Below are 25,477 nucleotides of genomic sequence, written 5' to 3'. Positions count from 1 at the left end.
CGGCTCTCCTGGCCACCAGGATATCTGCCCGCCGTATTCTTTGGCTACATTCCTGGAAAGCAGATTAAGAATCAAAACGGGCTCTAGAGTCTCTGCCAGAAGCAGGAGACATCCTATTTGGTCCAGAATTGTATAAAATTGTGACTACCTTGGCGGTTAACAAGACAGCGTTCCTACCCTCTGCATATAATACAAAGCCTCGGGCTTCATCCTTTCGCCCTCAAAGAAAAGCCGGGTCAGTCTTTTGCATGGCAGCAGACATCAGCCAAGGCCTCCTAGCCTAAGGCCAAACAGGCCTGGGCTGCTAGACGACCACCTGCCAAGTCTGAGGACAAGGGTGGGAGGCTGACTTCTTCAATTTGCCCAGGTTTGGCATCAAACCACATCAGATGCGTGGGTGACGGAAGTGGTCTCCCACAGATACGCCCTCTCATTCCTGAGGCGACCCCCCCTCCCAGCAGTTCTTTTGCACAGGACCTCCAACGGACCCAACCAAGGCCCTGCTGCTCCAAAAAAGCCATTCATTCTTTACTACATTCAGGAGTAATAATTCGTGTCTCCTCCTCACAACGGAGCAAGGGCTATTATTCTACCCTTTTCTTAGTTCAGAGGCCCAATAGGTCTCATTGGCCTATCATGAACCTCAAATCTCTGAACAAGTTTATCATGGTGCCCAGGTTTCATATGGAAACCCTCCGTTCCATTATCCTAACTACAGAGCCTGGGGATTTTATGGTATCACTAGACATTCAGGACGTTTACCTACATGTACCTATAGCGCCTTCTCATCAACAATATATCTGGTTTGCTATACTATAGCAATATTACCAATTTCACATTCTGCCGTTCACTCTTTCAACGCCCCCCCCCCGGGTCTTTACCAAGATCATGGCAGTTATGGCCGCCTCTATTCGTCGTCAAGGGATCAGACTGCTCCCATACTTTCACGATATCTTGCTGTTGGCCAGCTCCCCAGAGACTCTTCACTGCCATCTACAGGTAACCATTGCTTTTCTTCAAATGCACGGTTGGCTGATCAACTAGACAAAATTTTCCCTAACACCCTCTCAAAGAATGGTACACTTAGGAAACATCCTGGACTCTTGAATTCAGAGCATCTTCCTAACGGCGGACAAAATTTCAGCAATCCAGCACAGACTACGCAGACTGCTCCACAATCGCCGAGTGTCAATTCACTCTGCAATGCAGGCCTTGGGATCAATGGTGTCCACCTTCGACATGGTGGAGTTTGCCCAGTTTCACTCCAGGCCCCTACAACAGCTGATCCACTCCAGGTGGAACGGGCTACCCCATCTGCTCAAATCCCATATGATGAGCCTCCCCCCAGAGGTTCGCCTGTCTTTAGCCTGGTGGCTACAGACTTCCCATTTGAACAAGGGTCTTCCCTTTTGGATTCTGGACTGGGCTCTCCTCACCATGAACGCAAACCTCCGAGGGTTGGGCGAAGTAACCAGCCAGCACTCCTTCCAGGGCTGATGATCCGCAGTCGAGGCAGTGTTGCCAATCAACGTCCTAGAACACAGGTTCTCAAACTCGGTCCTCAGGACCCCAAACAGTGCATGTTTTCCAGTTCTCACAGAATCACAAGTGAAATAATTAGCTCCTGTGGATCTTTTAAAATGTGTCGGTGAGTAATGAATACACCTGTGCACCTGCTGGATGACCTGCAAAACGTGAACTGTGTGGGGTCCTGAGGACCAAGTTTGAGAACCACTGTCCTAGAACTTCGAGCCATCTACAGAGCTCTCACTCTGGCTCAGAATATTTTGAAAAACAGGCCAGTACAAGTACAGTCCGACAACGCAACGGCTGTGGCCTACCTCAATCACCAAGGGGGCACTCGAAGTCAGTCATCAATGATAGAAGTGTCCCGCATTCTCACATGGGCCAAACGCAATGTCCCAGCCATCTCCGCATTATTCATTCCGGGGATTCTCAATTGGGAAGCGGATTTCCTCAGCCGCCGCGCTGTGCATGCAGGAGAATGGTCCCTACATCCAGAAGACTTGCAGCTTCTAGTGGACAAATGGGGTCTTCCCGAAGTGGATCTCATGGCCTCATAGACGCATTGTCGGTGAAATGGAACTTCCATTTGGCATATCTGTTCCCTCCAATATCCCTTCTTCCTTGAGTGCTTCGAGAGTTCAGACAGGAGGGGGGCACATTCCTGTTCATAGCTCTGGCTTGGCCCAAACGTCTTTGGTACTCCGTCCTTCAAAGGCTCTCCATAGATGCTCCTCTTCAACTTCCTCTACGAGTAGACCTGTTGTCTAAGGGTCCATGTCTACATCGTCTGTCTTTAATGGCTTGGCTCTTGAGACATCCCTCCTAATGGCTAAGAGTTTCTCCAGCTCTGTGGTCCAAACCATGCTCAGAGCACGTAAACTGGCCTCAGCCAGGATTTACCACAGAATATGGCATACATATTTCCAATCATATCTTTTAAGAAACTATGACCCGTAAGTCTTTAAGGTTTCTTGAATTCTTGCCTTTCTTCAGGCTGGACTGGATCCCCCTAGCATCTCTGAAAGTGCAGATCTCTGCTTTGTCTATCTGGTTTCAGCGCAGAATTGTTACTATACCGGATGTTCACCATCTTCATGCAAGGTGTTCTACGTATACAACCTCCCTTTATCCCTCCTATGGCTCCATGGGATTTGTCAGTGGTGCTCCAAGCACTTCAGGAACCTCCTATTCGAACCCCTGGAATTTGTGGATGTCAAGTGGCTCACTGCAAAGACTCTGTTTCTTCTGGCTATAGCATCCGCCTGTCAGGTATTGAGTTTAGGGGCACTTTTATGTCACTCCCTCCTTTTTAATATTTCATCAGGACAGGGCTGTTCTACGTATACACCCAGGTTACCTTCCCAAGGTGGTTTCTCTCGTCTACCTGAATGAGGAAATTGTGATTCCGACATTTCATTCACCAAACCTCTCGGCAGGTGAGGCCTCATTGGATGTGGTCCATGCTCTGAAGATCTACGTGGACCGCACGACTTCCATCAGGAAATCGGACTCCCACTTTGTCCTATGTGGATTCCACAAGAAGGGATGGCCAGCTAACAAACAGACTCTGGCCAGATGGATTTGCATGACTATCTCACAGGCTTACACGCAGACTGGCCTTTCTGTGCCGACTTCAGTATCTGCCCATTCTACTCGCTCTGTGAGTCCCTCGTGGGCAGCCCGGTGTGGCACCTCAGCTTAACAGCTATACAAGGTGGCCACCAGGTCTTCTGTCCAAACCTTTCTTAGGTTTTATGCCTTTGATACATATGCCTCTCGGGATGCTTCCTTCGGGCGTAGGGTTCTCCTATCAGCTCAGGGGTGTTCCCGCCCTTGAACAACTGCTTTGGGACATCCCAATTGTCTCCCTGTGAGCCCTATGAACCCTGAAGAAAAAAAGGAGAGTTATGGTAAAACTTACCTTGGTTTACTCTCTTTCTTCGAAGTCCATAGGGTCCACAGGGCCCTCGCCCTGACGCTCCTATGGGTTTCTTCTCCTGGTCACTTGTTTCCTTCTCTGTGTGATTCCTCAGTGTACCAGTCCTCCTTCTCTCCTATCCTGCTCCTGCCTTGGGCTTGTTAACAAAACTGAAGTGCCCTCAGGCTGTGGGCAGGGTATAGGGGGAAGGACCGGAGCATCCTGGGATTTAAAAGCTTTGCTGTTGGTGTCCAGTTCTCCAGGTCCCACCTACACCCCAATGTTCCCTGTGAACCCTATGGACTTCGAAAAAAGAGATTTAACCAAGGTAAGTTTTTCCATAACTCTCCTTTTTCTTTCCCTACAGAGCACCAGCTCATTGTGCATATAGGGAAGTAGTGCGCATACTGTATTTACCTTTCTCTCTAATATAACATGCAGATGTAAGACAGACCAGTACATCCTCAGCAGGCTCTCCGCCTGCTGAGACTGCGACAAAGTTTAGGTTTTCATAAAAAAGCCTATAATAACCTAAGAGAGTCCTTCACCATTATGAAGTGTCGGCTTATAGGATGAGCAGAAAATAGGAAATGACTCTGGTACTGATTTTATTATAAAATGACAGAATTGTATACACAGTTGTCTTATTTATGCAGCAAATTAGTATATAAATAGAGCCACTATATTCTATCAGCAGTGCTCAGACATCGTTGCTGTGTATGTTGGTGCTTTATACTGTACGATGCTGATTTGCATCTCTTTTCCCAAACCGTCTCCTGCTGCTAAGGCACAAGAAATTATCCGTTTCTATGGTAAACTCAGATTTCCTGGAGACATGTACTCATTAGTGTTCTCTTAGTTTTTTTTTTTTTTAACTGTGCTTAATATAGTGCATAGTTCTCCGCAACCTCCATCCAGAGTAACTAGATTATCTGTCCTTCATCGTTCGTTAGCTGCTGTGCCAGGTCACTTATTTACTGGTATTTTCTGCCTGTGTAATCTACTTAATGAACATATAAACCTAATATACAAGTTACATTACATATAATGGCTGCTGGGAACATATGAATACGTTTCAGGAATTCCGTATAAATAAAAAACACTTTGGATTATGTGCTTTGGGGAGGATGCATATTACTTTGTAGCCTAGTGCTTGAGAACACAAGTGTTGTTTAATCAATCTCTCCTCTGGTTTTCCTAGCAGGTGAATGTAGGACAGACAGATGCCCCCATAGCAGTAACTGATCTATGCGGAGAGTCACTGGTGCAGTGCACAGAAGCACGCAGCCAAAGCTGCTGACGGAACATGGACAGGGAATTTAGGACATGCTCTAGTTTTCCCCAACTCTTCTGTGTATTCACTTTGCTCCGCAATGTGAGCGCCTGGTGGTCTCCCCTGGTAATGTGGCAAAACACGTAACAGAGGTCAATTAAAACACACTAAATAGGCTTATTCTGTGTGAAGGCCTAAAGAAACCATTTACAATGCACCCGTCTCATACACAAAGTGGAGACGAATACATCCTATTTATTCACTAGCAACAGGTTAACAACATATTATGTCTCCGTCATGTCACTGGTTACTATTTCCATTCTAAGTGATGTCACTGGTTCCTTTTGAAATAAGCAGCTTTCTTATGTCTGATGGGTTCACTTTAAATAGGAGGTATATGAGCAGGATCAGATCCACAACCATAAGAGAGGACAGGGAGGTCCCATGACAAGTCGTTCTCGTCGGATCTTTGTAACAGTGACCACGACCTGTGGATGGTTAGGCCTCATAGCCACTGCCATTTTAAAATGCCTTCTTAACCCATTTTAAAGGGGTTTGGCTCAAAAATCATTGTTTCTAGTGTTGTCATCCATTAGGGTTTATTTATGCTTTGCTGTGGTAATGTTATATTTGTTTTTTATTGAATGTAGCTACATCTGGTGGCACACAGGGAGCCCTAAAACAGTAATAAGACATCAGTGGGAATGAGGCCTTAGGGTTTCATCTCCACTTCCCACAGACACTGTTAGCAGTGGGATGACCTTTGCTACATTACCAATTGTTTCTGATGACACCATGCTCCAGTCTTAGATTTTGTATGTAGCCCAGGCTGAAAAGTAGCTGCTAGCATACATCCATTAGTCACTATAGCAAACCTTTGTTAACAGCAGACAATGGCCCGGGCTTCTGAGCTGCCTAATTTGAGGCATGAGATGCTTCAGGAACCAGGCGTACAATCTTCAGGGAATATAGGTTGGAAGCTGCTGCCTCAGCAATGTTAACATTCTGCTTATTTCGGCTATTTCAGGAGCCGGCGCCTATGACAGAAGATCTGCTGGAGGAACAATCTGAGGTTTTGGCTAAATTGGGCACCTCCGCAGAAGGGGCTCACCTGCGGGCTCGGATGCAGAGCGCTTGTTTGCTGTCTGACATGGAATCTTTTAAGGTATTGGAGACGTGATTACTCTCTTTAACTGCACGGTATAGGTGATGAGGGAAACATATACGTTTTATCCATAGGAACACAATCCTCTAACCCCTTCTGCCAGGCAGACTATGGACCTGTAATGTATGAAAGTGCTGGATTGAAGTAAAATGTGGATTTAACTTTTTATTCTACTAAGTCAAATCTTCTGACATTCCAACAAGGCAAGTGGGCGTTGTTTGCTATTAACCCCGATGGGAGAACAGCATTGCAGCTGCCACTCATTTTAATAAATGCAAATGAATGACTTCTGCCTGTAAACAGATGCAATGTTCTCTGTAGCCCATTTACCCATCACTAGAAAGACAGTGCTCTATCATAAACCTGGCAAAGCACCATGTGAGCCCGTCCCCTGTAATCTCTGATGTGGACAGAGGGCATTGAGCCTGTGACTGTTCCTGTCCTGGTATCATTGCACTGTCTGTCATCTCATGTGCACATCTAAAGTGTGAGACAATTTGTCCATTATTGCTGAAGCTTAAGCTGTTTTATACCTTTGCTGCTATGTCTCCCTCATGTTACTTTTACTGTGCTTTATACAAATACCGGTAAGTACTTGTTATTACCTCTTATTATTCTGAAGTGGTGTTTATAGTATAGGCAGCCTGTTTAGATAAATGAGGCCTCACTGGTCATGTAGGTCGCTGTAGAAGCTCATGTCCTGTGTTACCTAGGATGAGACGTGTGGTGAGTGATCCTTAAAATCGTTAACATAACGCGGGCTAAAAATGTTACAGATGTGCCCAGCTATGTTGTTACCGCTGGCACGGCGAATATACGCAGATGCGCCTCCATAGGAATACATGGTGCAATCGGAGTTCGCACCATAGCGTAGCATATGCAGGCGCGGAGAATCGCATTGCACGATACGTGCACACGTTTGTGACGTGATCAGCCACAATGTAGCTGGGCGCATCTGTATGTGTCGTGTTCAAGGTTTGCACTGTTTGATGTGAGTAATGACAGCAGCATGGCCCTTCCAGGGGAACCCAAAATGGACATCTCAACGTTTGCCGACGTGTATGAGTCCCCAAACATTATAGTGTGTCTGCAACCAGTGATTACAAATCAAAGCAATAGAGAAAAATATAAACTTGTAACAACGACAACAGGCATTTTCTTATTTCTGGAAAGAGACATCTTTATTTTTCTGTGTGGCATTTTCATGAAATAAACGCTCAGTGACTGTTGATATCTGCTAAAAGCCCCCTGCAGACGTTACCTTTCCAGCATTCCTGTAGATAGTGAACCCCAGTCTCTGGTGGCCCCTCCCCTGATTGCTGCCAGCGCTCTTGTCTTTTAGGCTGCAAACCCTGGCTGCTGTCTAGAGGACTTTGTCAGGTGGTACTCTCCAAGGGATTACGTCGAGGAAGAAGTGATGGATGAAAGCGGCAACAAAGTCATTAAAGGGGAACTGAGTGCAAGAATGAAAATCCCCAACAACATGTGGGTAGAAGCCTGGGAAACGGCTAAGCCGACACCTGCTCGTAGGCAGAGGAGGCTGTTTGACGATACTAAAGAGGCAGAAAAGGTAGGAAGATGAATGTTGGTCTGGACACATGTTGGTATGTCTCTCTCCTGTCTGTCTAGGAACATTATGTATCAGAAAAAAATAATAATTAATTTTATAATGCTTCTTGTTAAATAAACGAAGTCTGGTATATCTTTGAAAGTTACATGTATCAAAAAGTTATCTGACATTTTTGAAACTACCCCATGTTCTATTCTGTTGCATCCATGGCCTGTCCCTGGTGTGTGCCTGCCAAGCACTGTAGCATAGAAATAGAGGGCACTATAAGAAAGACTGACCTACCAATCAGTGGCTGACAAACCATCAAAGTAATAGAAAACTATTAACTAAAAGAACAATTAATGGTGAAAAGAAAATATATAGAATCTGCAGTAATGTGTAAGAATATACATGAATAATTATGGTTTGCAGTTAAATTTGTTACTGGAATTAATTTAAATATCAAGTATGAATCAATAAAATCAGTTGGGTCTTTTAATTGTCTACAAAATGCTAATTAAATATAAATTCCAAGTTTACTTTCATGCTCTGACATTGCTTACAAGAACCATGACTGAAGTGACATTTAAAATGAAGTGTCCTAATCCTCTGTGATGCCAAAAACTGCAGCTTGTATGAGCCCAAACCCGACGTACACCTGAAGCAGCTCATTCAGATTTCTCATCAGAACAAATGGTAGCTCTGGTTGGCTGATGGCCATGTATGTTGTCCGTGACCAGCCTCTATAAGGGGTATATTTACTAAAGTGTGGGTTTTTAAGAAGTGGAGATGTTGCCCATAGCACCCAATCAGATTCTACTTATCATTTATCTAGCACTTTCTAGAAGATAATAGCTAGCATCTGATTGGTTGCTATGGGCAACATCTCCTCTTCTAAAAATCTGTACTTCAGTAAATATACCCCTAACTGTTCTGTCTGTGACCCGGCCATGTAGCCCGTCTGGCCTGTATATGTAGGTGTATGGTCAAGTCGGTTGGCAATCCGACCACTGGACATTTGAGCCCTGCAGCCAGAGTGACCATGTATAGGCGCTATTAATTTTATTTACCGCCATTATTTTCTCCTGCTACATGTATTCTTTTATCCCTATCTGTTCTCCCTACATTCCCATTGGTAAGAAAAATAATTATCTTGATGAATCCCACTTACACACTAAAGTCATTACCCTTGATTCTGCTGCTATCAGTAATGGCAGACCCAAGGTAACCTGGTGACTTATCAGTTCTAAGTCACTGCTGGCAGCTGGGATAATTCACTGTCTAGTCCATTATTAACTAAATGCACCTAAATCTAAAATAAAATCAACACAAAATTCACCCATGGTCACAGACAGACAAAGAACGGGAAGATTGCCTCCCAAAAGTGACATTTTACAAGTCAGAAATACTACGTGTATCAATGCGATAACATTCCTCCGCATGTGCTTGTAATGCCCCTCTCAATTACCTCTATTTATAGATTGTTTTTCTTCAGCAATAAATAAAAAAGTGCTACAGAAATTGCAGCCGGTCTCTTCGTTTCCATGACAGCGATTTAAAGGGAATAAAGTCTCATTGTTTAGGACATGAGCGTGTTTTATCTTACAGAAGCTGCACCTCTTCTCCAGCATTCATGCCGTGTTTGTACAATCAGTCGCTTGGTTTTCTCTGTTCTGAATACTGTTATACGGCTTGGGATGTGGGCCACAGACACACAGGGCCTGGTTCTGAGTAGCATGCTAACTGCAGGCAATGCCGTTACGAGCGCAGTTGGCCTGCGCTCGTAAAAGTACTGCATATGCATTAGAGACGCACTGCGCATGCTCACAGCGTCTGCGTCTAAATACGCAGAAGCGCTTACACAGGAAGCCATATGTGGTTGGAGAAATTGCATCTGCCATAATGCTGGTTCAAGTTTTGATGGTGTGCACCACCAATACAGATTTGCACCACTGCGGCATGCTGCAAGTGGGCGTCTCAGTTTTGAAGATGCGGCATTAGCATAAAGACTCGGCTGCGGCCTCATCTGCATGCGACTCTCGAGTCAGGCCCATAGAATAATGTATCACAATGTCTACCAAAGTCATTTTCACAGAAGATTTTCCCAGTAGATGTGATGAGGATTAAAGCAGTAACGCTGCTCATAGGACAAGGTCCAGTGTAAATTGTACAGTATGTATAAATAGCTAGTATTGAGAATGACACAGTTGCTAGTTACTCAGATATGTTTCTTTTATGCTGTAGGTCCTTCGTTACTTGGCAATCCAGAAGCCATCAGACCTGACCCGCCATCTCCTGCCTTGTGTCATCCATGCCGCTCTCCTCAAGGTGAAAGAAGAAGGTAAATAACCGTATACCTGTGTCTCATAGAACAATAGTAACAATAAAACTGTTATTGTATTACTCATGTTATCTGGGTTTCTTGCAGAAATATTGGAAGATATTCCATCTGTGAAGAAGTCAATAAAACAAATCATCTCCCATGCCAGCAAAGTTCTCCGATTTCCAAATCCCGAGGACAAGAAGTTGGAGGTAAGCAATCGATTGGTCTGAGGGAAACATTTCATAGGAATATTTAGTATTGTTTACTGTTCTCCTCCTCTTTCCTCAGGACATCATTAATCAGACTATAAATGTGGAGGCCACCATTGCAAGAGCTCGGTCGCTGAAGGCAAAGTTTGGTACAGAGCGATGTGAGAACCCAGACGAGAAGGAGGATCTAGAAAAGTATTTATTTTACAGTTGTACTTAAATTTGTATTCATAGTGTGATTAGCCAGACTCTGCTGATGGGAATGATTGTACATAATATACTTACCGTGAGGGTCAGGGGCTGGCCACTCGTGTAGTGTCTTGTGTAGGGCCATACAGATCAGAACAGTAGGAATACCAGTGCCCATGCTGACATGAATGGCATGTGAAGACCTGTAGGAGCTGTCAACAATGTAAAATTAAACTAATTTTAATGCTAAAAAGGTCCAACTTTGTTCAGTACCTCTTATCCAGAGACCCAGGGATATATATACTAAAGTGTGGGTTTTTAGAAGTGGAGTTGTTGCCCATAGCAACCAATCAGATTCTAGCTATTATCTTCTAGAAGGTGCTAGATAAATAAGTAGAATCTTATTGGTTGCTATGGGCAACCACTTCTAAAAACCCGCACTTTAGTAAATATACCGCCCATTGTCCAAAAGGTTATACTCCCAGAAGAAAAAAAATATATGTATGTTTTTTGGTAATTATAGGACAGATGCATCAAACCTTCTAAAGAGGACAAGTGAAGAAGTTGCCTGTAACAACCAATGGGTTGGCCAAGAACAAAGACTGTCAGAGATGTGAAGATTTTTAGGATTTCACCGTTTTTAAAGTTGAACTTTTTCCAGTACTATGGATCTGATTGTCCAACTAGGAATGGACACACAGAGTAGGAAACTGACTTCTCATTTAGAATTTTCCCGCGCTGTAAAACAGGCACCTAATTGGATGCCCCATAGCTGGAAATGCTGAGACCATATGAAATAAAGTGTGACTTTCTACTAGGAAATGTACAAATCAAGAAGGAAGCGCTAGGACTTTACTGTTTATGGTGTACAAATCAAAGTATCTTCTTCAACGGATAGGTCCATTGAAAGTTATGGCACAAGTCAGTCTGCTAGTGTTTTGGCTCAAACACGAGTATCATGTTACGGTCCACATGTATTGAAGGTGTTTCAGTGAGTAGTATTCAAACCTACTTTTGGCAGATGGAATATTAGAATATTTTGCTTTACTGTAACACTTCCAAACACTATAGGCTGCCACCTTGCCAATTATTCATACCCTCATCCAAAATAACCACTGGTGCATTGCTTCATTGGGGGCCATTGTCTTTCCTGTACGAGGCTCATTGCCCACTTTTGTTTGTGTGTAATGCTTGAGTATTGTGACCCGCCCCGCTCTGTGTTACAGTGTGACTTCTAAATGATATGATATACATATTGTATACCATACCTGTCTTATATCTTACCTCTGTCAGTCTTCATTTTATGTACCCAATGTGGCTTATGTCTGATGTCTCCTTAGTTGTATTGCTAAAAAGATTTCCTAGTTTGTCTCCAATTCGTCTCTGTCCATTGGACTACTGCCTGTTTATACACTATTTGCAGCAGAAATAGAAGTAGAGAGATCATTTAGTAGATGAAGGGCAGATATATGTTAACAAAAAGTGTTTGGATATTTTAAAGAGCGGAAAATATAGGTAGATTGGGAAAGGTTGCACAATGTGGTTCCAGCTGTGGCCTGTGTGGTGGAGTTAGTGCAGGGTAGGAAGGAAAAACAACAGGAAGCCGCTTCGAAGTTGTACTTTTATAACTTTCATAGATCCAAAATGATGATACTATTAAATGCTGGTGATTTGTGCACATAATGTATAGGAGACATTGTAATGCCAGGGAGAGTGGTTTAGGCTGCACATTGCAGTGGATTCTCTAATTTTACTATTTGAACATTCTGATTGACGGAACCGTGTACTTAAATACCCCACGACCCTTCCACTTGTATGCTGCTTCTTATTAACTCTCGGTAATGGTAATTGTATGTTAGGAAAGCTAATGGTCAATGAAAGGGTTTTGTCCAAAATATACATTTATTTTTTAGAAGATCGGGACATTGCATTTAAGATAAAATTTGTAAGATTATCTTTAGCTTATAAACCTTCAATGTTTGGGTCAGAGAACAAATACTCAAACATCTGAAAAAAGTATCCAGCCAGCAGCCAGAAACGTAAGGCTGCATGCACGCGACATATCTCCCCATCCACGACAAGTTAGCTTTCAGCCAATGACTGAACACCGCTTACAGTGAAAGGGAAATTAAGAAGTACAGTCAGAAAACTGGTGATGACCACAAGAAAATGCAAAATATGTCACACCTCTATGTATTATGTCATAGAGCACAATTTGTTCTGACTTCCGGTGTTAGATGCATTCATTAGTGTACCATGAGCGTGGAGAAATGCATCTAAGTGGTACATCCTCACTTTATTAGATACACTCTGGTGTATACCTTGCAAATAAACGTTAAACACTCATGTTTATTATGACAAGAGTACATCAGATAAAGTTATCCAAACGCATGATAAAAATTGTCTCATATAGATCAAATTACTGAAATTACTGCATTTGGCCCCCAAAGTACATGAAATTCTTTCAGAAGGTAGTTTGTCCGTACTTCTCTGGGCATGCTGTAATACTCGCCGGCCGATGTTTGTAAATTGTCTGTGTGTCAGTCCATCATCCAACTGCACTGATACGTCCGTATATGCAGGTTGTTAGGCTGGCGCACAAAATGGTTCAGGCCAAACTATAGGATCTGGTCATGTTTGGACAGCCTAATACAGACATCCATTTCTATACTTCATTTCCCCTCTCTAAGCGTTTTACCGGTATAATAAATATCATGCTGCCTATGGAGGATTTAGGCTGACATACAACCACAATGGCATGATGTATCCATTCTTTAACCAGCATTTCCTAAGTGGCTGATCATTAAAATGCAGCGTATATATTTATAGCATAAATGTTCTGTCCTGTCAGGTTCTATTTCCAAGCCGAGGCGTTCAGTTAGATTATCAATTTCCATACATTGTATTCTCCCTGGATCGATCCCTCCTGTCATCACCCATAACCGATGATCTCTTTGCACTGACAGGTTTGTGAGTTGTCTTCTTGAACAACCTGAAGTGCCAATCATCGGTGCGGGCAGGGGGGCTGCTGGGATGATCATCCACAAGATGTTTGTTAACACTCAGCGGGTAAGTTCATGCTCTGCCTTATTGTTGATAGTTGATCTGCAGCATTGTTAATAATGAAGAACATGTGTGAGAAGCCAGTTACATTCCTTGCAGAAATTAAATGTCTCCCCGTCTTAAATTGTACTTCCCTCAAACATGAAGGCAGATACGGACACCTATTCTGTGCGTGATTAATGTTCTCTCATTATCTTGCACTGTGGGGCCATCCACAGACACACTGGCTCTTGTTGTAATTGTTGAGACACAATAAATATGCAGCGTCATTTGTGTTACTCCCACGCACACACAGGATCGTTTCCAGACAGCACCTCTACAAATATGGCTTTCATTTAATATTATCTGTGCATTAAAGGTCGTATTATTTAGTGGGAGATGAATTATGGGGAAGTCCTGATTAGCAGAAACAGACTTGGACACCAAACAACCCGAGATAATCCACAAAGTTCTGAGTCAATCTCCATAGCTGGGAGTCGCCCTTTGCAGGCATGGTTACATTACTTCATCTTCTCCATACAACACATTTTAGAAACCTACTGTCTGCATGCGGTGTGACTTCCTTGCTGAGGAGGACGTGCCGGCTTCTCTACATGTTGGAGGATTGTATGTCCTGTGCCTGTCGCCAATCTGCTAGTCTGGGGATAGGACCCACTATGTTACTGCTATTGTATAATCTGTTGAACATACTGTTTTGATAACCTAGGACAGGGAGCCAAACGTTTGACTATAATGTTGGGGGTGGGGGTTAATGCCTTCCCAGAATAGTCAGACGTTGGGATGGGTGAACTGTGGAAGCCATATTTGTAGTGCCACCCTTCCATTCCATACAATTAATATATTTAATGAGAACAGATTAAAAAGTGACAGTACATACATACAATTTTAGCACCAATGTATTACTTATTAAATTGTTTCTTTTGTACTGCTATCTGGCATTCAGCTAGTGTCACCAACACCCAGAGGAGAGCAGAGCTCACATCATTCAGTGTCAGGAAACCTGTACCTCTGATTATCCATAGATCAGTGTCAGGAAACCTGTACCTCTGATTATCCATAGATCAGTGTCAGGAAACCTGTACCTCTGATTATCCATAGATCAGTGTCAGGAAACCTGTACCTCTGATTATCCATAGATCAGTGTCAGGAAATATGTGACTCTCCAGCTGTTAGGTTGGCAGGGCTGTCTGTTTCTTGGAGCCCCACAGGTCCTGGTGAGTCACATTTTGCCCACTTCTGGCTTAAAGTAACACGCTTAATATCGGCAGTATTTTCCCTGCATACAAACATACCCAGGCGTAAAGTTCCACCCTTCAGTTGGATTTGCTGCTCACTGTAAACGAGGCCCAATATGGGTATATGAGACTCCCTGCTCTAGTAACTGCAGTAGCTTTATTACAAAGTGACTTTAATGCAATGCTCAGGGTCCCTGTGGCATTCTCTTTGTCTCAGCCTTACATGTGTCCATGTCCATGTGTGTATGTAATGTCATTTTGCATGTACTAAACTGTTTGTCTAACCTCTCGTAGCCACCTAGGCTTGACTGTCTCTGTCTTTTACCACCGTTTCCTTTCTCAAGCTGACTGAATCTTCTGATGAGGTAACATCTAGAATTCCTACCTCATTTGCTCACCCAATGACTTGTGTGTAGGAGAGGCGGAGGACACATATGAACACTGAAATAGCACCTCTTGCTGTCACTAACACTTACTAACATGTTTCCTAGCGGTTGCAGATACTGATCTGTTACAGGGGCCCAACACATTGTTAGGGAAAAAGACTATTACTACAGGGAAGCTTTGTATAATGTAAAATGCAAAATGTTGTGTGCACCATTAGCCTCACCTTTTTCTGTACTTTTTGTTTATATGTTAAACATTCAGAGGGGCTTAAAAGAAATGAACATTTGTGCTCTAGTGCTCCCTTCCCTAAACTTTAGCTTCTTCATGAAGTCCCCAAGCATCAGGCTGCACTTGGTGTCTAGCGATGTGTCATACAATGGGAGCAGTTCTATAAAATGAAGGATCCTGGATGTGTTCTTAGTCATTTCATTGCTGGAAGAGGTCTACAATTTTATACCACATTCTATTCTTTTATTCTGGATGCAAAAATGTCATTTACTTTGCTTGCCAGTATTTGTTCCCATGATGTCTCTGCCACTTAATGATGTCCCTGGTTCCTCTTTCATAAATAACCAAGCTGATTTTCTGGGAGAGTCCGGATTATTTTTGTAGCCTACCAAAGTTTTCTTTTGACATCATATTTGAAAAAAAAATAAATAAATAAATATATATATATACATACATACATACATACAGTGTGTGTGATTTCTAGATTTTTGTAAGTAATATAACCCTTAACCCACCTATCCCGCAGCATAACCCCAAGCCTCCCCCTAACCTTAATACTTACCTTCACAATGTGTCGGGAATCTGAGAGTCGGGATGCCGCTGTCAGTAATGTGACCGTTGGCATCATGACAGTCGGCATGCTGCCTACATCCCTTTGTAACATGAGCCAGCCAAGTACTACAACACTAACTATGTGAGGATTTTACATTTCAATGCGTGACAGCGATAAATAAAGGATTTTTTTTGTAGAACATTTTATTTTGCATTTGAAATGATTTTACTTTGGGGACACTGGTTTGGTACATTGGTCTCCCCATTGTGTACACTGACTCCAGCTCCAGTATAGCAGTGGGCCCTCAGCTGTTTAAGAAAATCTGATCTTACTTATTTTCAGACAGAATTATGACTTTTTAATGTACAGTTGGGAAAAAAACATGTCAAGCCCACTTCATGTATGGTCCACACGTGACAATTTAATGTGACTTTAACCAACACCCATGTTTTACTCGTTAACGTAAAATGCAGAGGGAAAGTGTCAGTATAACATTATAGATGGTGGATTGAAGAGACGATAAAGCAGCATTTCTAGCCTGTCTCTATAACAGAAAATCCTCCGTGCAGCATATTTGTGATGACTGCAATTTCTAAAAACAAACAGCCTGAGGAGATCAGATGTAAGAGACTGGGTGGGGGCGGATTATGAAGAGAAATGGGTATTTCTTCTAACCTCCTGAGAATCTTTATAAAGTCAATTAGGAAAAGGATTCGTTTAATACTATCTGTAATCTGTTTCACTTAGTTTTATTATAGCTTCTCTCCGTTGCCGTAATGTGCGATAAATACATGTTTGAAGGCATTATACTTTATCTTAGCAAATGGTCACTGGTTTGTTTCTGTAAGTTAGTCAGTAATACCCTAAACCCTGTGTCTACCTTTGCAGTGAGCGCTGACTGCTCCTGATGTATCTATTATACAAATAATTGTTTTCCCACTAATCATAATATTGATACATTTTATGGTTTGTAATTAATGTGTGAAGCTAAACATTGTGTTGCAGATCCTTCTTTTAGTTAAATGGTTCTGAGCGTGGTGTTATGTTTAGATTGCAGCATTGGCTCCCATGGAGGAGGAATCCAAGAGGTCTAGTTCTTTGGATGACCGGAAGCTGACATCGGGAACAGATTTCCCTCCCCCGGCAGGCCGTGAAGTTATCCTGCGCACCACTGTTCCCAGACCGGCTCCATATTCCAAGGCACTGCCTCATCGGATGTACAGCGTGCTCACAAAGGATGATTTCAGGCTTGCAGGAGCTTTCTCCTCCGACACATCCTTCTTCTAATGTTCTCAAGTGCTGCTTTCAGGATATGGACACTGGCACGACGTCCCCACAATCATGTGTAGGAAAATAGCTAAGAGCTCAGTCTAATGCAACCATATTTGGCGAGGAATGTGGCTTGTTAAGAGTGTTTGCCCTGCTTTTTAGGACTCATAAATATAGTCCATCTGTGTTCATTTATAGGCACATAATAGTCACATAGGCTGACCCTGAAGAGATGCTACCTAAAGTGATTGGGGGTACTACCACCATTGCAGATGGTGCAGTGGCTATGGGATCTGAGCATGCCGCACATCATGCAATGGTGCTAGTCTTAACCCAGTGAAGCCAGAACGTAGGCCCCTGCCTGTTATTCACAAGACCAGAGTGGAGGCTACAGGAGGATGGATGGCGTTGCCAGGCCTCATAGCAACTTGCAGTGTCTCATCCCTGCCTAATGTGTAGTAGTACAAATAAATTCCCCACTGGAAATGTGTTGTAATGTAATTTATAGCTCATCTGGCTCTGTTTTACACTCTCAAAGTTAGTAGTAATACACATTGTCCTCCAGTTCCCAGGATGTCTATTAGTCAGTATTCGAATGCATCATATTTTAGTAAAAAAAATAAATAAAATATATATATATATATATATATTACATTTTCAGGCAATGTTACACAGATTATATAGCCTCCAGGAGGCTGAGAGCAGATGAGGCTGTATTTGCACACGCCAGAGTTTCAGCCCTTATTGCAAACACAAAAAAACAACTATCACAAAACCGCAACAGTCAGCGACCAGACAAGACTGGAACTACCCAGGATATTCATCCTTATTAGAAGACCAAAAAGGTTCAGTTCCTTTACAGATGTTGGTTCTAGTTCAGGGTTTGCTAAATAGCCTTCACACCACCTACCTGAAAACAAGTAGGATAATTACTGACCCAACCAAGCAGACTTAATCACCTTGACTAAACTAATCATGAAACCATAAACTGTTGGGGTGGTGTAAGGACTGGATTGGGGAAACACTGCATTAATTAATCAGTTATGTATGATAATAGGATGGCTCCTCTACAACAGGGATTCGCAATCTCAATCCTCAAAGCACCCTAACAGTCCAGGTTTTAGGGATATCTATGCTTGTGGTACCAATTAAGTCACCTGTGCTTAAGTATGAAAACCTGGACTGTTAGGGTGCCTTGAGAACAGAGTTTGGGAACCACACTGCTCCACAGGCTAAAGCCGCATTTCACACTAGGCCAGGGGTCAGGGAACTTTTTTACCTTTTGCCCCAAAATATATTTAGATACGCTGACGTTACCCCCTTGATTTGAAAGGAAGGAAATCATATAGTAGTGCCCCCATATAATGCCCCTGTAGTGCCGCTTGTACAAAAAAAACCACCTTAATCCCCGCTCCTGCATCCGCCGCCGTACTGTCCGCCCGGCTACTCCTCGGAACTATGGGAGAGACATCATGATGTCTCTCCCATAGTGCGCATGGAGAGAGCCGGAAGCTGGAGTTCAGAAGAGAACTCCAGGCTCCGGCTAACGCGGCGCTGCAGGGAAGGAGCCGGGCGCCCGCTGGTAATGACATCTCAGTGGGCGTCCGGCTTAGAGCCTCCCTGCGGCACAGCCGGGCATGCATATGAATCATTGTAGATTATAGAAGGATTCATATGCATGCCTGGCTGTCCGTCCATTACTCCCAGGAATTAAATTTTTACCCCACGTGGGGTAATTTACCCCTGTTCCCTGACCACTGCACTAGACGGTGTGTATGCAGCAACATCATCAGCGGCGGGCCCGGCGAGTGTATGCACACTTGCCGATGCCGACCAGCGACTAAGTTGCGGAGTCATGTTGCATTCAGCAGCATGGCATCGCTCACGATATCCCTAAATTAGGCTGCAATGTACAGCCGACTGGGGATAGTGGTAATGACCAGCGGGGGCGCACATCGTTGGTCGTTCGAACCACACACACACACACACACACTAGACGATATGAACATTATATCGTTATTGTTCAGTTTTATCGTCTAGTGCAGAGGTTCCCAAACGCGGTCATCAAGGCACCCTAACAGTCCAAGTCTTAAGGATATTCATGCTTGACCAAAGGTGATGTAATTAGTACAACAGTCAATTTGATTTAACCACCTGTGCGCAACCATGGCTATCTCTAAACACTGAACTGTTGGGGAGCCTTGAGGACCGCGTTTGGGAACCTCTGGTCTAGTGTATATGCCCCTTTAGTGTTAAAACCAATCAGATTTTTAATGACTACAGGTTATTTAAAGGTGGATAAAGTAAACAGTCATGATAACTACACACACACGTGTATACATACATCCAGCCACTCTCTCTCTAGTCAAGGTATATTTACTAAAGGTCAATTTTAATTGGATGAAAATCAATCAACATAGTTGTTGTGTTTCTGGGGGCTAAATCACATATTTACGAATAGACAATATTTGATTTTTAAGTATTAGTAAATGTATCCTCAGAAACACAACGTCTATGTTTGATTTAAAATCAATGAAAAATTATCAACAAGATCGATTAAAATCAACCTTTGGTAAATATACCCCTTAGTCTACACTCCCAGCTCATAGGTTAAGTCTTAGGATTGGGGTCAGAGCTGCAACAGCGCAGATAATGACGGAACACAAACATATAGGAAGATACCTGCATTTAATCTGCGTTTCTGGAGATGTAATGGGGGTTGTAAAACCTAATATTTGAAAGGCCAGTGCTTATACTAGCAAGACACGGCCCTTTTAATTATCGGGCATGAACACAAACAAAAGTGACTTAATAAATAAACTCCATGGACTGGTCCAGTTTGTGTCTTTTTGAAGAATTAATTCATTTGAGCCCTCTGCTCATTCTGTGGTAATAAAACTACCACGATGTACACAGGAGCAAATCTATTTCCCACACTGTGACTACCCACTTTAGCGCTGAATAATTGTCGCTCACGTTACATGTTCTCTGTGATCAGTATTGCGGCACAGATCTGTACATTTAATAACATTATTTACATGTAGTATTGTATGTGACCATGCAATTCAAAATGAGTGGTTCTAACTGTAAACATTGAATAAATGTCTGGCCCACGGCAATTGATGTGTAATCCATCGTCTTCTTGTTTTGAAGAAAAGAGAGAACAGTTGGCATTAGAAGTAGATGTCCGTTACTACATGATGGAATTATCTGTAATGTAAATTCTGTACAATTATTACAACATGACAGCTGTGACATTTCCATTAACCCACCAGTTTATTTCTAATTAGGATGTGATGGTTCATTTTTTGTATTTATCGGCTTTCATTTTTGACTCAGTTGTGTGGAGATTGCACTCCTGTAACCTTTATTACATAGAATGCTTATTTATTTATTTTATTATTATTACCACTTATTTATATACAGTAACGCACACATATTTTGTAGCGCTTTACAGGGAATATTTGGCCATTCGCATTAATCCCTCCCACAGTGATCTTACAATCTATGTTCAATCTATCCTCAGAATGTCGACATGTGAACAATGTCAACCTCGGAACTGCAGGATGTGAAGGTTAGGCTACGTGGGGGCTGTTATGCTGGGTACACTCTAGACCAAAGGTTCCCAAACACAGTCCTCAAGGCACCCCAACAGTTCAGGTTTTAGAGATATCCATAGTTGAGCAGAGTTGGTTATATCAAATTGACTGAGGTACTAATTAAGTTACCTGTGGTCAAGCATGGATATCCTCTGCAGTAGATGATATGTCGCTCCAATCCACCGGATCGGATGGCGCATATCGGGCACATCATCTAGTGTGTACCCACTAGATCTCCTGTGCATAGTCAGTGGCGTCGGTCCTACATGCAGGGCTGATGGGGGATATCGTTAGCGTGGGCCATGCTGCCGAATGCAGCATGGCTGCCACAGTCGCTGCCCCGAGTTCTGTCACTACCAAGGTCGGGCTGGGTGCACATCGACTAGTGCAGTGGTCTCTAACATGTAGCTCGCGGGCTTAATTTTGGTAGCTCACCTAGCTGCAGTACTGCCAAGTAAACTAGGGGGAAGTGACCTCCTCACTTGATGTGCTTCCCTGTGGTTCCACCCACGGTGTCTACGCTACGGCGGAGCGTGTGACTCCTGCCCAGCCCTGCCTATACAGTATCTTTTGCTCCTCTACTGCATGTACCTCCTTGGAGCCGGTAATTAACAGTGAAATGTGCCTGTGCTTAAATTTTATTTACAAACTACAACAATATCACTGTAATAATTAAATGCATTGTTGTTTTCTATGAAACATTTTTTTTATAATTTTCACTAAATGACCTTCAATTGTTCGGAAATTAGCCAGATTATTTTTTTACAATTTTAGTAGCTCTTCAGGAGGTTTCATTTTACTAAAGTAGCTCACACCTCAATTAAGGTTGGCGACCACTGGACTAGTGTGTACCAAACCTTAGACTTAGTCACTAGGGTGAGGGTTAGGAGAACCCTACTTCCCGGAACGCTGGAGCAGAATTGCTCATAACATGATCGCATGGGACCTGGTAAGTGACCAGTGGGCCACCAGAGACTGTTTGTCGATATGGCTATTCTATGTCTATCAATTGCATTCTTTGTGTTTACACCAGAGGTTCCCAAATGCAGTCCTCAAGGCACCCCAACTGTTCAGGTTTTAGAGATATCCATGGTTGAGCACAGGTGGTTAAATCAAATTGACTGACGTACTAATTACGTCACCTGTGGTCAAGCATGGATATCCTTAAAACCTGTTAGGGTGCCTTGAGGACCAAGTTTGGGAACCTCTGATTTACACACATTTTCGATAATAATGAAATCACTATATGGTGTTTTTTTTGTTTGGGTTCCAAAAAAGTTAGTGTTCCATGACTAAAATATAATCAGTAAATAGTATGGGACTTATACCATATCTAAAATGCTATTGTTATCTTTCATAATTTAATCCATAACCTTGTATATATACACACAACACCTGTCTAGATGTCTGCATTATGTCCCTGTTGACATTTTGGTTGTTTACATAAAGTACTGTACCTGTCTATATAATGACTGTCTATGTTCTTAAAGTAGTCATAATACACCACATCCCCATTGATAGTGTGCAGCAATTTGTAGCTGGTGTCTTTCAATGCCTGGCGCTTTTTTAGACCTACAGGAAAACTGGTTGTGAAAGAAATTTCTGGGTGGAGATTTGAGGTAGTCGATTAAATATCTCAATCAACAATGAGACCAAGGAGTACAAAGTAGAAATGAACCAAGCAGATGGGCTCCTACCACAGGGGAGTCCTGGTGGGTAGATTGGCCATCATGCAGACTGTTAGTCCACAAGTTTCTTGCAGACCAAAGTCTGCTTTCTGCTGGCGTGCCCTTCATGACGAGCTGAGAATTTGCATCCTGGGACCTAAGTTTTACCTTTTCATGATCCATAAAAGCAACAACAACTGCAAGAAAGAACTCTTCTGACCCATAAGTTGGCTTATGATTTTGTCCAGTTCCAGGCCGAATACTACATCACACAAAAAAAGGCAAGGACTCTAAAGTCCTCTTAGGATTTACTTCCTCCATTCAGACCAGAGGATATGGTGAGCTAAGACCACTGAAGCCAAAGTTCTGGCTCCCATTAGCACAGCATCTAAGTATTAAGGGGGAGATGTATCAAAGCTTGATGTGAGATAAAATTGTGAGATATATCACCAACCAATCAGCTTCTAACTTACATTTTGCAATCTGTAAGAAATGATAGTTTGGAGCTGATTGGTTGGTGATATATATTTCCCAATTTTATCTCACATCAAGCTTTGATACATATGCGCCTTAGACTCCTCCTGGATAATGTTGGGTCTCAGAGATGCACCAGTCACTACATACATTTATTTTGGATGGTTTCTATATTCCTGTACATATAATCCATAAGGGCTTCTGCTTTAGGGACTAGAATGGTGGTGGCTTAGAGAACTGAGAAATCAGGGCATTCACCTAAGGCAGATTCTGCCATTTTTCAATGTCCCCCTTTAAAAATCTGTAACCTGCAAGACACCGGAAACATCCTCCTGGTTTTATCCAGGACCCGCAGTACAGGCCAACAAGAGAGAAGAAAGAAATTAAAGTATAACTTGTATTTCCTCTTAGCGAATACTTCATTGCCTCCTCGTTGTCCTGGATGACCTAATTCCTGGGGGTAATGGACGGATAGCTGGGCATGCATATGAATCATTGCATGCCCGGCTGTCCGTTCATTACCCCCAGGAATGGAGGTCACTGACGCCGGGTGCAGCGGCGCACTCGGCGTCAGTGACCTCCAGCCCGGTGCCGCAGGGAGGCTCTAAGCCGGACGCCCACTGAGATGTTATTACTAGCGGGCGCCCGGCTCCTTCCCTGCAGCGCCGCGTTAGCCGGAGTTCTCTTCTGAACTCCAGCTTCCGGCTCTCTTCATGCGCACTATGAGAGAGACGTCATGACGTCTCTCCCATAGTTCTGAAGAGCAGCCGGGCGGTTAGGAAGGCGGCAGATGCAGGAGCGGGGATTAAGGTAAGTATTTTTATTTTTTTGTACAAGCGGCACTACAGGGGCATAACTATGGGGGCACTGCTACAGGGGCATTATATGGGGGCACTACTATGGGATTTCCTTCCTTTTAAATCAAGTGGGTAACGTCGGCGTATCTAAATGTATTTTGGGGTAAAAGGTAAAAAAGTTCCCTGACCTAACCGAATCATCATTAACACATGATAAATCCTCCGCTACCTCCACTTCCTCTTGCAGAGCTCTTGGAATCAGATCATTCCCAGAATGGAACAAAGATCGAACTATGATGCTTGCTGGAAATCATGCCCCGCAACGGCTTAGCAAGGCACTGTGTCCAGACTGGAGCTTCTGGGGCCATTGTTGCTTTACCTAATAAACTTTGCTTAAGCACATTTAGATGAATGGGATAAGATGCTGTGAGTTCAGCTAAAAAGCAGTAAGTATGGCTACAATCACCCACTTGGGGATTTGCCAGACATTTTAGGCAAATATAAAAGATGACGGAAGATGATATGATAGATTTTGAATAAAGTGGAAAAACAGGCGGAAGTACATAGTATAGAGAAAGTGAACAGTGTATGGCAAACAGGCCAGGTCAGCTAGCAGAGTGTATGAAACTGCAGACAAACCCTTAAGCAATCACACACCAGCTAAAAAAAAATATTTATCTGCAGATGAGAGTATACAGGAGAGAAAAGAGCACGAGTTGCTGTGTCTGCTTCTGGGCTACAGCATATGCACTGAAACCTGCCCGGGACCAGGTGAGACGGATCCGCAAATGCCCTAGGCCCAGAAAGTGCTAGTCACAGTCCCAGGAAGAATTGCCACAAATAGCTAGAGTGGGGTCTCCTACAAAAGAGTTCTCCCACCTTCTCCAGTCCCAGGAACAAGCTGCTGGGAGCTGCTACCTGCTGCGTGGGTTAGTGCTGCTATGGGCGTCAGAAGCTGTCTTGTCCACCCGAAAGGGGAGTGGCAGCCATTTACCCCAGACTATAAAGAACCATTACGTCTACAGGTGAGTCCATTTCCACCCTCTGGAACAGGGCAACATGAACCTAAAAAAGAAAAACACCTTTAACAGCTGTAAAACAAAAAATAAAATAAAGCCCAATATGTTGCTGCCATATGCTGCGGCCAAGAAGGTCGGGACAAAATTGCGAGTGACCTTGGGCAATTCACACATCCAACTAAGCCTCACGTCGCAGCATGTTTTACAGGCTTCAAGGTGACATAATATGTAGAAGTGTTGTAATTTGCTTTGAGAGCATGTACAATGTGGTCTTCATTTTATTCACCTGTTAATTAACAAAATAGTGTGTTTTTATGAGCACATGGCTGAGAGATCCCACAACAGGAGATACATTGTATATGTACATTTAATGTTCCCTTACACGTAGCTTCCTTTTCCTAGAAACAACAATTCAAATTGAGATTAATGTCTTTTTTGCTGTAATCATACCAATGGTCTACCTAATACTCACTCCCCTGCATCATATGCATTTCTCTCTACCAATACTGGGCCTTCTAAATAAAGACATTGGCATACAGTGATTCCTGGAGGAGATATGGATCACGCTCATGTTATACAATGGCGCAGTGTGACTCAGTGTTTCCACTACATGTTACATATAAGAGCACAAGGTGGGTGTAAAGCATACCTAGGTGGCTCCCAGGCTCTTGTCATGAAACCCGTCTCACACTTCATCTTCTCCTGACAAAGATAGGGCTACATAATTAGCAAGGTATTCTTATATTAATCTGTGTTGATCCATAAGAAGTAGCCTAACCCCAGTAAGACAGTTGCCAATTTATCATTATTGTGGGGAAAAAGCAATTCCTTCTGGGCAAGAAGTTCTTGCCCCCATAACTAGCACAATAATGCCCTGGGTCAAACACCTCAATATATGCCAATTATAACTGGATATACTGGAAGTGCATCTATATAAGGAATAGGACATCGCCACCTCATTTGGAAAGGAATTGCATAGTGTGACACATATACTGTGATAAAACATCTGTTAGATCTGTAGTGCACACGGAGG

The 25,477-nt window shown here is 43.1% G+C and overlaps 1 protein-coding gene across 1 annotated transcript in view; it reads left to right on the top strand.

Annotated features, from left to right (window-relative positions):
• The window catches only part of RAB3GAP1 (RAB3 GTPase activating protein catalytic subunit 1), a 218,033-nt gene extending 198,026 nt beyond the window's left edge, over positions 1-20,007 (top strand). Inside the window, exons 18-24 of the mRNA XM_088472270.1 lie at positions 5,746-5,883; positions 7,226-7,453; positions 9,677-9,773; positions 9,861-9,964; positions 10,044-10,159; positions 13,120-13,222; positions 16,670-20,007. Coding sequence (XP_088328396.1) covers positions 5,746-5,883; positions 7,226-7,453; positions 9,677-9,773; positions 9,861-9,964; positions 10,044-10,159; positions 13,120-13,222; positions 16,670-16,906 — 1,023 coding nt within the window. The 3' untranslated portion in view covers positions 16,907-20,007. The remainder of the gene's footprint in view (positions 1-5,745; positions 5,884-7,225; positions 7,454-9,676; positions 9,774-9,860; positions 9,965-10,043; positions 10,160-13,119; positions 13,223-16,669) is intronic.
• Positions 20,008-25,477: the final 5,470 nt, after the last annotated feature.

The sequence above is a fragment of the Taudactylus pleione genome, unplaced genomic scaffold, assembly GCF_031769625.1.
Source record: "Taudactylus pleione unplaced genomic scaffold, aTauple2 ptg000122l, whole genome shotgun sequence".
NCBI classification, from domain to species: Eukaryota; Metazoa; Chordata; class Amphibia; order Anura; family Myobatrachidae; genus Taudactylus; species Taudactylus pleione.
The sequence above is the reverse complement of the archived record's forward strand: the minus strand, read 5'-3'. Positions and strand labels throughout refer to the sequence as shown.